This window comes from Podarcis muralis, chromosome 3 (assembly GCF_964188315.1).
Source record: "Podarcis muralis chromosome 3, rPodMur119.hap1.1, whole genome shotgun sequence".
Taxonomy (NCBI): Eukaryota; Metazoa; Chordata; class Lepidosauria; order Squamata; family Lacertidae; genus Podarcis; species Podarcis muralis.
This window is the reverse complement of record NC_135657.1, coordinates 91,988,940-92,002,843: the sequence shown is the minus strand read 5'-3', so window position 1 is coordinate 92,002,843 and position 13,904 is coordinate 91,988,940. Positions and strand designations below refer to the sequence as shown.

The window sequence follows — 13,904 nt, the reverse complement described above, 5'->3', positions numbered from 1 at the left end:
TACTTGCACTTAGGGGTGCTTTCGAACTGCTAGGTTGGCAGGCGCTGGGACCGAACAACGGGAGTGCACCCCGCTGCGGGGATTCGAACCGCCGACCTTTCGATCGGCAAGCCCTAGGCGCTGAGGCTTTTACCCACAGCGCCACCCGCGTCCCATACACTCCCAGATTTGAATACTGCTTTATTTTATCTTGACAGATCTGTGCCGATTGCCCTGATCTTATTTTTCCATAGAAGCGTTTCTTCAGAACTCCTTGAGTCAGCCGTTTCATTTAATTTGCACCAATACAGAATTGTATTCTTGTTCATTCTTGATTCGGTTGAGCAGGTGTGGGGAACCTGTGGCCATCCATATGTTGCGAGACTACAGTTCTTTCCATACCTGACCATTGGTCAGGCCGACTGGGGCTGATGGACGCTGTTGTCCAACAATCCAGCTGAAGAAAGGTGTGTGGAGGGGGCAGTACCTGTAGTCATAGGACCTATCAGCAAACCGTTACACGGAGAACAATTCTGTAGGAACGTAAGAACGTAAAACCTCAAGCAGGCATTCAGGGAAAAAATTGGTTGTTGACCAAGTGCTGTAGGCTCGTCTCATTTTTCATCTACAGCAGAATGTAAGTTATTAACAGTCATTAGACTTCTGTGCTCTCCAGATTAAAAAAAAATCATTGTTTTTCTCATCACTGTCATTGCTACAATCATTTTTTTTGAAAGATTTTTTTAAATTTATCATGTTGGCATTTCTTTAAAAGCAGGTATCTGGTATCCTTTTGATGAGGTGGAATGAACCTCTTTCCATCCTTATTGGACACTCTCGTAAAGCGCCGTACCAATTGCCGACAGCCAGCTCTTCACGTTTTAATTGCTAACTCACAAAAGCCAAATGACACAAATTGGCACATATCCTAAGATGTATTAAGGTTGTCCCGGTGCAAGCCAGCAATATTTCATCACAGGTAACATTGTGGAACATCCAAATAGGTTTAAGGTCACAACTACTGGCTCAGCATTAACCTGTAAGAAGTTTGGTTTTTTTAAACCCCCATTTGGGCGATATTTGGACCATGAACCAGCATGGTTTATCTTCACCCAGCAGCTGGGACTGTGCCGTTAGTTACTAATATGAAAGCACACCAGCATGAAATACATTTTTTTGGTTGTGATAAAGCTGTTCTTTCAGAAGATTGGAATTTTTAAGACCCCAAGGTACTATTTCTTTCCATTTCCAATTCCATGCACCAAGTAGGTCCCAATGACTTGTTTTCTGGCTCCACATCTCTGTAGTAAACACACAACACAGGCCTGGCTTTGATGCAAGAGGAGCCTGCAGTTTTATTCATTCATAAACCTGTACATCTGATTCAAGCAAAATATTGCATTTGTTTGTGATCTTCCATTTCTCTGCTTCCAGGGACAGCTCCGGAGACAGGTTTGGACTTGCAGCATCAATTTTCCCCTGCAGGGCTGGGAGATCAGTTAGGTTGATCCTCTCCCAGAAACTGATAGAATCTGATAGATTTCTGACTGCTCTGGGGTTTTACCCCCCAGTGGATAGAGCTGGTTGAGGTTGTGGTTTCACTATGGAATTGCGAGGCTTGTAGGGTCATTGACACGATTGCTGCTGGTGCCATAGATCCCACTTTACTCCTTGGTATACTGAGGAGCTGAGGTTGATGAAAATGACCAATTGAGGGCTGCAGCAGAAGTGGTATTGATCTTGCTCCAGAGCCAACTGAGCACATGTTCAGGCTTGTAAACAGGCCTACCACAAGGCTGTGGGTTTAGCGCCCATTACAAGAAACCACCAAGAAGGTTGGCTCCCTGTCATCCTAAGAATGGTCATTCCTTACCAGGGGTGTGGAGCTCTGGAGCACACGGCGTCTGCCTGTAATTGGATGGCTAAACGCTTCAAGAATGAAGTAACTCAGCTCTGCAATTAATTTCAACGCTAATATTGTGGCAGCGGCAGCCATGGAATTCTACTCAGTATTGATCCAGAGTAGATTCCAATGTATAGTTAGCAGAGCAAAAACTTAAACATATTACATATTACCTTGGTTTACAGACACTTCAGGTTACAGACTCCCCTAACCCAGAAATAGTACCTCAAGTCAAGAACTTTGCTTCAGGATGAGAACAGAAATCGCATGGCGGCAACAGCAGGAGGCACCATTAGCTAAAGTGGTACCTCAGGTTAAGAACAGTTTCAGGTTAAGAACGGACCTCCAGAATGAATTAAGTTCTTAACCCAAGGTACCACTGTACAAGATTCCCCCAAAATAGACCATAGGCAATTATATTTCATCCAGCAGTTCTTTACTGCTACTGAAGGCAAATGAGCTTAATGGTCACAAATCCAATACATTCAGGATTGACACTGTCCATAAGTATGCTGCAACTGGATTTCTTAACTTATAGTTACAATAACTTATAATTATAAGTCTAAACCTTAGCACTAAGCATACTATGTACAGAACACCACACCAGAAGGAAAAGAGTTAGGAAGAGAGAGAGAGAGAGAATGAAACCCAGGCTCCTTCTGACCTCACTATGATAGTCAGCATGACCTTGACAGAAAGAGAGAACAGAACCAGCTGTACTCCGCTTCTCAGAAGGAATAACCCAAACATCAGTAATCTTCTGCTTGCTTCTTTCACACAGAGCAGCTTTCAGAACTCTCTTGAATTAATTAGAATAGGAAAGATCTCTACACATCAATCAATACTTGATCTGAGCACAATTTAAAGTGTTGGTGCTGACCTTTAAAGCCCTAAACAGCCTTGACCCAGCATACCTGAAGAAGCGTCTCCACCCCCATCGTTCAACCCAGACACTGAGGTCCAACGCGAGGGCCTTCTGGCTGTTCCCTCACTGCGAGAAGTGAGGTTACAGGGAACCAGGCAGAGGGCCTTCTCTGTAGTGGTGTCTGCCCTGTGGAACACCCACCAGATGTCAAAGAAATAAACAACTATCTGACGTTTAGAAGACATCTGAAGGCAGCTCTGTTTAGGGAAGCTTTTAATGACTGGTGTTTTAATGTATTTTTAATCTTTTGTTGGAAGCCTCCCAGAGTGGCTGGGGAAACCCAGCCAGATGAGGGGGAGTATAAATAAATTATTATTATTATTATTATTATTATTATTATTATTATTATTATTATTATTATTATTACTACTACTACTACTACTACTACTACTACTACTCAACCCATCTCTCAACCTAACCTACCTCACAGGGTTGTTGTGACCATGTACCTTGAGCTTCTTGGAGGAAAGGTGGGGGTATAAATGCAATAAAAAATAAATGAAAAGCGGTGCACAGTTGCATCTTGCCATATGATGGAGAGGATGCCAAAAGTCTTTTACACTTATACACACACTTTTTCGCTAACACACCCAGTAATGTTAGAGAGCAACTATTGTGAAAACACAGCCATTTTCCATAGCAAAAAGGACACACACACACACACACACACACACACACACACACACGTGTTTGTGTGTGTGTGTGTGTGTGTGTGTGTGTGTGTGTGTGTGTGTGTGTGTGTTTTGTTGCCATTTCCAGAGGCTCAGCGCAAGGGGTCACAACGCCAGCAGGTGGTGCTGTTTGCTTTGATTCGGCAATGCATAGGGCACACAGATGTTGACGATGAATATTACAGGAAGGAATAATTCATATGTTACTGATGAAGAGTGTTTTCTGGAAATCTGCCCCCCTGCCAGCCACATTTCCTAAAGTGCCCATTGGAAGACATCACAATTCAAGCATTCCAGGAAGCGCAGGAAGCTGTGGAATCACCAGAGACCTGTGGAATTTTAAAAGTTAAAAGCAAGAGCACTGCATGACCATCTCATAATGTTATTAGCACCAAAGCAAAAAAAGTCAACCTCTTTGCAACCACACCCACCTCAGAAAATTTCACTGAGTTTCTCTCTCATCCCCTTACCATTTTGGGGAGGCAATTTATTTCTTCCCCCTTGAATGGTCAAGAAAAATAATAAATAAATCAACCAACAAGATCAGTTCAGTCCTACTATTTAATGTTTTAGATAATGTAGTGTAATAACCCCATGCCATTATTTATTTATTTATAACCCACCAACTGACTGAAAATAATAATAGTAATAACGGTAGTGTCCAATAAAATCATTCAAAATTGTAATGCCACAAAAATGCAGAACCAGAGACCAATAACAACAATAAAATTAATTCTCAAAATGACGAAACAGGAACATAAGCAGGCGACCAAATATAAAAATTATAGGTGCCTATCTGATTTCAAAAGCATTCCACTATGCTAAAAGCCTTAGCCTACGCAGAAAATAACAGATACGTGTTGTAATATTAGCACTGTGTCTGTCAAAAACCTGACACGCAAACTTACCAAGCCATGTGCTGACATCCAACAGTGTGGAACAATCTGCCCCAAAAGGGGACAATACCCAGCTGGATTTCATAGGTCTGAACTACATCCAAGTTTCTTTAGGCTCCGTAGAACCATCATTATTCACACTTGATATATTTGTAGAATTCAGCTATGTTCGGGTCAAAATGAGAAGTTCTATAAGATCCATACTGATTTCTGAGCTCATGGGGGGCTCAGACAATATAGCAGAAGTAAGCAGCCACCTTTCCCAGCCCACACCTTTCCCATCCCAGTCCAAGAAAGTAAGCCTCAAAACAAAGCACTATCAAACCGGGCTTAAGTCTCAGAACAGTAGGAAGAAATACAAAACACAAAAAAGGGACAAGTCTTGTTTCATTAGTTAGTTATCCACGGGAATGAAAAGGAAGCTATACAGTACAATCGTAGACATGTCTAAGGTAAAGGGTCCAGTCATAGCCGACTCTGGGGTTGCGGCGCTCATCTCGCTTTATTGGCCGAGGGAGCCGGCGTACAGCTTCCGGGTCATGTGGCCAGCATGACGAAGCCGCTTCTGGCGATCCAGAGCAGCGCACGGAAACACTGTTTACCTTCCCGCCAGAGCGGTACCTATTTATCTACTTGCACTTTGACGTGTTTTTGAACTGCTAGGTTGGCAGGAGCAGGGACCGAGCAACGGGAGCTCACCCTGTTGTGGGGATTTGAACCACTGATTGGTAAGTCCTAGGCTCTGTGGTTTAACCCACAGTGCCACCCGCATCCCTGACACGTCTACTCAGAAGTAAATCCCAATAAATTTCACAGGGCTTACTCATTGGTAAGTGGGTATAAGGATTGCACTTCTTAAAACTTAATACGGCAAGTTGCTGTTGAGAGTATTTTGGCGAAGTGTTTTGCAAAGCAGTAGAATTAAGATTAGGACAGGGTGGTTGATCAACCACATGGCTTTTAATGGCTTCCACTTAAATGATTGATTAGATTATTATTATTTTTAAAGTACATATTACCAAAAGCTCAGTAAATGCGCCTTTGTGAATAATTCTGGATAAGTATTATATAACTTACTTTGAATGAGCTGTTCTGCATAGTTGTAATGACTGTATTTAACAAATCCTTATTACAACAATATCCCAGATCCAGACTTGTTCATTTCTCTTTAAAAACTGCAGTAGGTTGTGAACGAAAGCTGCTTTCGTGAACCGTTAAGGTCTCTTGATGCTTAGTTTAGAGGGACGGTCTGTCCTTTTCTCCTTGGCTAAAATGCCATCCTCTGATGTGGCTTTAAACGAATTCTAACCTTTCTCTAGCCACCTGAGAAACAATTGCTTCCACATAGACTGTGAAGTTCTCGCAATTCCCTTAGGCGGAAAGGTGCCAAGAACAGAGTCTTGCAAATGGCACTAAATTGTACCTTTGGGACTTGTAAGAGGGCAGAAATCCCCTCAGACGACCTCTAAACAAATGCTTTGAGTCTGAATTTCCCAGAGCATTCTTTTTGCAGGAACCAGCCTCACTTCAGTCTTGTTGAGGGCATTTACGGCACTACAAAGCTCCACCCACACTGCAAACGTACAATTTAGTCAACGTTTTGGTAAATTATGGCCAGGTCTCAGGAGTGAAGTTTCGGAATACAGCCGTGCTCATGGGCTTATCTCTTCAACCCTAATTCCTGGTCTGTTTGGTAACATAGAAAGCTGCCTTGTATCAGGGTCACACCATTGGGTCCACCTAGCTGAGTATTGTCTACATTGATTGGCAGCAGCTTTCCAGGTTTTCCAAGAAGGAATATTCCCGTACCTTCCCAGAAATGTCAGGGGTTGAACCTGGCATCTTCTGCATTGTTATGTACTGAGTTGAATAGGATCCAAAATGCAGTCATCTGATTGGTCCTAGAACAATAGGATTCAGAATGCAGTAGTCTGATTGGTCCTAGAACAATAGGATCCAGAATGCAGCAGTCTGATTGGTCCTCAGGAGCTGCCCAATCCAGCTCCAGGTGGAAGGGAATCCGCACGTGGGGCCCATTGTGTAAATAATGTATATAAAGCAGACATTCTGGGGGAACTTCCATTTCTCCTCACCACTATGAGCTGAATAAAGTGCATGAAATCCACTCGCCACTCCGAGTATATTTCATGGATGCAAACCAGATGCTCTACCACTGAACCACAGCCCTTGCCCTTGATACAGCCATCAGTATGATACAGTCGTACCTTGGATCCCGAACGTCTTGCAAGTCGAACGTTTTGGCTCCTGAATGCCACAAGCCCGGAAGTGAGTGTTACGGTTTGCAAATGTTCTTTGGCACCCAAACGTCTGACATGGCTTCTGCGGCATCCAATGGGCTGCAGTTAACAAAAAATAAAAACAAAATCTTAAACATTTCAAAAGAAAACATTGCTAAATATAAAATGCACATTTAAAACAGCATAATTAACAGGAGAATAAAATATTATAAGCATGACACGGCTGTTTGGCAGGCACAAAAAGATGGGGCAAAAGAATCCAATAATTAGGATTTGTTGTCAGGCATAGCGATGTCCCTCCGGTCTCCCCAGGCCTTTGGGGAATATGCTCCCTGGGGGAGATCTGCTCTGAGTGAGATTTATGGGAATTGGAGTAAGGTTACCAGACATCCCCGTTTCCGGGGGACAGTCCCCAGATTTACAAATCAGTCCCCTCACAAAATCCTATCATTTCTACTGAAGTTGAAAAGTGTCTCTAGAGATGCATTGAAAAAAATCTGGCAACCTTAAATTGGAGCCCAACAATAAATGGAGGGCACCATGTTGGTTGCCCCTAGATAATAAAACTCAGCTACCAAAATGAGAGCTGGACATCGCTGTTACCATTCCATTTGTGCAATCTTTCCACTCCCCCCCCCCTTTTTTTGAGGACCAGATTTCTGCCAACTCTACCATGCAACTAGCTGCTCATGGTGGAATAGTCAATTCCTAGTAGACATTTGCTACATGGCTGATGGGAAGAGGGTACCAAGGCCACTTCTCCACCATGTGAGGACTATACCAGCCCTGACAAATGTATGGAGAAACATATTATGGATAAACCTCCTGACATTCTGCAGACTTCTGGGATAGCTCAGTTGGCAGAGCCTGAGACCTGCAAGGGCTTGGACCCTAGTGGTCCTTTCCAACTCTACAGATCTATGATTATGTCCCTCCTAAGGTCTGCAAGTGCAAATCCCAGCCATTTTAGTGAGGAATTATTTGCATAGGAGAGGAAATAGACTGTGTCTTTAGTCATGAACACTGTGGTCATATTCATACCATAAATTCAAAGCACTCCAATGCCACGTTTACAATCCTGGCTTCCCCCAAAGAATCCTGGGAACTGTTTGTGAAGGCTGCCAGGAGTTGTTAGGAGACCCCCTCACAGAGCTATAGTTTCCAGCAACCTCAACAAACTACAATTCCCAGGATTTATTTATTTTTTGGTGGGGGAGTCATGATTGTCAAAGTGGTGTAACACAAAAGTGCTTTAAATATATGATGTGGATTTGACCAAAGTGTTGACGTCAATTAAACTGCTCCACTGTGAAGGAGGATCTGCTGTTATTCATTTGCAACTGAAGGAAGCTATAGTTCTGGATCCAGAAAGCTGGAAAAGCAGAGTGTGAAAAGTAAAAAGAAGAGAAAAGAAGATAAGATAAAATGCTAACGGAAAGGGCAAAGCCATTTTTAACTTTCAGCCAGAGTAAAAATAGGGGGCTAATTAGCAGTCTGTCTCCAAGGGGAACATCTTCAGCACTTGGGTGGGTGGGTGGGGAATCCATTATTAGACGTTATTCAAATCATCTGAAGGCTAACTGGGAAAATTACTTATCGTATTATAGATTCCAAGGAGAGGCACTGGTACTACTGGGGCAAACTAGTTAGCACACCCTATTTGTTATGGGCCTTATAGCTTTGTCCTCATGTTTATGAATTAATATCTGGGTTTTGTAATCACAAAGTTGCCTCAACTGGATCACACTTTGTGTTATTACACCTCACCCTGACCATAGCAGTCACCCTCTTCCCCCTGTTCAAGCCGTTACCAGGGAAGTATAAGAAATACGATTCAGTTCACATTTAAAGGCACTTCTGCACCTTCCGAAACTTGCGTGATTTTGCAATTCCATATACCTTGCAGCTGAGGTAGTTGAATATATTTTTGTATTCTTGAGTTTTGTCATGGCTTAAGGCCAACACAAACGCACAGGAACTGAACTGATTTTTATTTTAGCACATTCAGTATTGAAAGAAATGCTCTCCAACTGAGGCCTAGCTCTCACTGAGGCAGCATAAATGGGTTTGGATTACACCTGACTGCATACACCTTCCATACCAAAAAATAAAAAGGAATCCTTGCATATAGAAAACTAGCACATCAGGGAGATGGATTCTAGCTTACCCCTCTCCTTGGCAGTGTACTGTTTTTGTGTGTGCAAATGGTGCTGTATTTTTCCAAAGATACTCTTCATGCTTTAAAAATACCATGGAAAAGCCCAGAGTACATCTACCACTCTGCAAAAAGACTGACTTGTGTTGGATATGCTGAACTGATCTTTGCCTTGAGACCTAAGACCTTCTTATTTTGCAACAAATTATTCTGCTTATATGTTCTCGAATCATGTAGCGTTTGCTGAAGAAGAAGAAAACCTCCTACTTCCCCCCTGAGAAATGGTGAACCTCATTCAAACCCATTAAGTGAAGCGAAAATAGATACGCTGTATTGAACTGTAAAGGACAGGAATCAAAACTCCTATATGCTTCCAATACAGTGCAATCTGCTCAGATAGCAAACAACATATGAGCCCTATTTGCAACAGAGGAAACTGTGAAAGGGATGTCACCATCTCATTTCTTTCCAATAAACACTTAACTCTCCTTTGGCAGTTGCCTGACATAGCCCTCAGCTCATTTTTGAGCAACGTCTTTGGGTGGCAGGGGTGTCTGACGTATTTTCTAAAGTTCCGCCGTAATAATTATTTCATTAACCACCTTTCAAGACCCATTAGTGGAAAGCCAGGCTAGCAATATTTCAAAGTACAGTAATGCATACTTTTAAATCCCATTTATTTAACTATTACCAACAAGTTAGGTGCCTGTAAAAATTCTCTAGGTATCGCACAGTGACATGTTCCTCCGCAACAAAATCTGAAGTAGAAAAGGAAATACATATAGCAAATGTGAAATCAGCTGAGATATCAGGAATGGTTTAGGTGATGTTTTGTTTTTAAAGATCTGAAAGGGAAAGTCCTCGGCGTGTACATTGTGCCAAACAGATACAGTGGTACCTCGGGTTACATACGCTTCAGGTTACATATGCTTCAGGTTACAGACTCTGCTAACCAAGAAATATTACCTCGGATTAAGAACTTTGCTTCAGGATGAGAACAGAAATTGTGCAGCGGCGGCGCAGTGGCAGCAGGAGGCCCCATTAGCTAAAGTGGTGCTTCAGGTTAAGAACACTTTCAGGTTAAGAACAGACCTCCAGAACAAATTAAATACTTAACCCGAGGTACCACTGTAATGCATAAAGTGGCCCTCATTTTGAGCCTGTCTTGTTTGAGTTTGAAAGTAAGTGAGCTCGATCTCAAATCTGACCTATTTGTTACTACAGTGGTACCTCAGGTTACATACACTTCAGGTTACATACACTTCAGGTTACAGACTCCGCTAACCCAGAAATAGTGCTTCAGGTCAAGAACTTTGCTTCAGGATAAGAACAGAAATAGTGTTCCGGCGGCACGGCGGCAGCAGGAGGCCCCATTAGCTAAAGTGGTGCTTCAAGTTAAGAACAGTTTCAGGTTAAGAACGGACCTCCGGAACGAATTAAGTACTTAACCTGAGGTACCACTGTAATACGCACAGTCCTTCAACTTAAAATAAAAATAAAAATTAAATAGCAGCATGCAATTCAGAAATACAGAACTTAGGCCAGCTGTACGTCAGAGGATAGAAAATGAAAAGGCATTTAATGGTTCTTTCCTGACATATTCCTGATTGTGTGCAATGTGGTTATTTTAACTGCTTTTTTCTCTTTTTTTGCAAAAGCCTCCCCAAGAACAATGTGCTATTGGTATCATTACCCTGACTAACTTTGGAGTTGGCTGTCTTTGGTATGCTGTCCTTCTCCCTCCCTAATATATCCTACAAATGTCAGCATTCTTCCACTCTGGGACCTCAGATATCATTAGATGACAAACCCCCTCATCACCAGACAGCTTAGCCAATGGTCAGGGATGATACGACTGACCCAAAATTGGAAAAAAAACCTCTGCAATACAGGAAAGGGTTTATGGCCTAAACATGTCCAGAGTTCTCTGCATCATGGAGCAGCTCCCTTATAGAGCTGAAGTGGTACTCTTGTCAGCGTCATAGATGTGAAAAGGATTCCCTGAAGGAAGGCAGAAAGTCTGAAAACACTGTTTTAGGATGAAGTTTCTCTAGACACTATTGCTCTCCAGAAAAATATTGCTCTGAGTAGGAATGGGCAGATGATAATCAGCTGGCATCTTCTGGGGTGCTGCTGCTGTGAGCCCCTCCATAAGTAGGCTCAGGTTGTATATATGTTCAAATAAACCATACATCATAAAGACACTATAGTCTCTGTTATGCCTCATTCCTGAAGGAAACACAAACCCGGGTTAAATGCCAAGACCCTGGAATCTCCTGCACCGCTCATTGGAGACAAGAGATTGGACTGTGCTGTTAGGACACTGTCCTATAAAGGGGCCTAGAAACCTTATAAATAAATATAATGAATTAATTAATTCACAGGGTTGTTGGGAATTGTTGTATGCCTGGCTTTTTTTTTTTAAAGGATATAAATATGTTAATTTATATAATACTATAAATAGTTTGATTGCCTGGTACCCACTGAGTCATGCAGAATATGTCATCCTTCTTGTTTATTTTTTAAATCACCAAGTACGTTTGTAATAGCTTGCCTTTATATGAATATAAGGGGTTGGATGGTACAGAGTAGACCGTGATCCTAGTCGTCAACATAGTTGTCTCTGGTAAAAAGCTACCAAATTTAAGAAGCTATCTCTAGTAAAATATGCACAGCGGGTTTAGAAAGTTTACAATCCGCCACAGTACATGCTCTCTCTCTTTGCCTCTGTTGATCACTTCAGAACTTTTTTGGGTGGAAAATGATAATGGAGAGTGTAAATTTAATAATTCTAACCAAACCAGCCATGTATGGTGACCCACCAGGGCCAACTTCTGCTCTAAACATTTCCTCAACGAAGCGTCCCAAGGTGCACACATAGGTGGACCTTTTCCTTTAAAAAAGGAACACAGCCATTTTGATTTCCCAAAAAGCCCTGGAGTAATGCTGTGGGCACCATCCGCTCTGGTTGCTCCTCTCTCCCACTTTCCCAACATAAAGAGAGAGGGGGGAAAAACACTCACAGAGTACTGTATATTCAAGTTATGTCTTCATAACAAACCAGAAAAAGAAACGGATTACCGGTTACTTGGCGTTACCAACAGTGGCCTTGAAAGATCCATCAGACAAGGAACTGCAGGATACAGCAAAGCTATAATTCTTATGTTGCCTGGCTTTTAACTGCTCTGAGGAGAGATGGTTTTATTCCTCCAGAGTTGATTCATTTCTATTTCATATTTTTTTTAAAAAGGAAAAACAAAACCCCAGACAAATCCAGAGTGATCTGAAGAGACGCAAGATTTTTCTGGTGACCGATGGGAATCTTTTGCACACTCAAAATGATTGCTCAATCCATTCTCTTGTAAACTGTCCAGTTCTAGGGAGATGACAGGCTAACTATGTTATGCAGCTCCCATGAAATCTATAACCAGAGGCCAAGCCAAGCAGCTCCTAGAGATTATAAAACCATTAGCAAAGATAAACTGCAGTTGCTACTGTGGAATTCTTAAATAACCCCTAGCATGCAAGAGAGGGGAACCATTGCTTCCAGGTATAGATATAGATATATATTTAAAAAAAACACAAAAACACCAGAGTAATCTACATTAAATATTCTACCTACATTGCATATCACTGAATACTAGCTGCTGGGAATAGCTGCTGAGTAGAGTTGTTGCACTTAGGTCTTGCCTGTAGGGTTGCCCCATGTCCAGAATTTCCCTGACATAGCCATCGGAAACAGTGTCCAGGTGGAAATAGCTAAAACAGGCATAGGCAAACTCTGGCCCTCCAGATGTTTTGGAACTACAATGCCCATCATCTCTAGCTAAAAGGACCAGTGGTCAGGGATGATGGGAGTTGTAGTCTCAAAACCTCTGGAGGGCCGAGTTTGCCTATGCCTGAGCTAAAATGTCCAGGAAAATCTGGATGTATGGCAACACATGTCGGCAGTGTCGTTTTGGGCGATTTCCCTTAAAAAAAGCTCAACAACTTCTTTTTCACTTACAGGCTTCCCATGGGCATCTGGTTGGCCACTGTGATAAGAGGATACATACACTTCAGGTTACATATGCTTCAGGTTACAGACTCCGCTAACCCAGAAATAGTACCTCGGGTTAAGAACTTTGCTTCAGGATGAGAACAGAAATCGTGCTCCGGCAGTGCGGCAGCAGCAGGAGGTCCCATTAGCTAAAGTGGTGCTTCAGGTTAAGAACAGTTTCAGGTTAAGAACGGACCTCCGGAACGAATTAAGTACTTAACCCGAGGTACCACTGTACTGGACTAGATAAGCCTTTGCTCTCAGCTCATACAGCAGGGCTCTTCTACTGTTTTTATACTCTAAAACATTGTCTCTTTTCCTTCTAATTTCCTTGTCTTTTATTGGGGAGGATTGCTCCATTTTGCAATTTAGAAAGAAAATAAAAATTCCATGAGAAGAAATTTATTACAACAGAAATGTGTGATAATAACACACACACACACACACACACACACACACACACACACACATATGCCAGAAAAAGAAACTGACATGGGGCAATTCAAAGATTGGCTATTCAAGGGGGAATTGATCACTAGCTGAACCTTCAAATAAAGTTTAAAAGGCATGGGAGCCCTCAGTCCTAAAAATCCTTAATAGGAACTTGCATGTCCGCATCAGAAAGGCTGAAACTAAATTTTATCCCCACCCGCAAAAAAGTCACCACAATCAGGTCTAAAAAAACCCCAAAAACTTGGAAAGAGAACTGTTAAATTAATGTTGTGCAAGTGCTATAGCCTAAAATCAACAAGGATCATTATCTTTTGATTTTAAGTGCCAAGACACATTTATCTCATATTTTTGTTATGAAAAATAAATCTCTGCAATCACCAAGAAAGTGAAATGAATTGCTTGAAATGAACCTTGTGTTATTCACCGCCTGGGGAGAAAGGCCTTTCGTATAAACAGGCTTTGGATAACATTGGCAGAATTGACAATGGTGCAATTGCTGGGTCTGTTTTCTCCTGATATCAAGCTGCCCTCCTGATGAGGGGAGCTGATTCTGTTCATCACTGTAACAGCTCTGAGGGACATCTGCAGTTCAGCAGGGTTAGAAGCAGCTAATGGCTTGTTTGAC

At 42.1% G+C, this 13,904-nt stretch overlaps 1 protein-coding gene across 1 annotated transcript in view; it reads right to left on the bottom strand.

The window, feature by feature from the left end:
* Positions 1 to 13,904, bottom strand: part of PDIA6 (protein disulfide isomerase family A member 6) — a 152,396-nt gene that overhangs the window by 22,769 nt on the left and 115,723 nt on the right. The window contains exon 3 of the mRNA XM_077926349.1: positions 6,600 to 6,731. Coding sequence (XP_077782475.1) covers positions 6,600 to 6,731 — 132 coding nt within the window. The remainder of the gene's footprint in view (positions 1 to 6,599; positions 6,732 to 13,904) is intronic.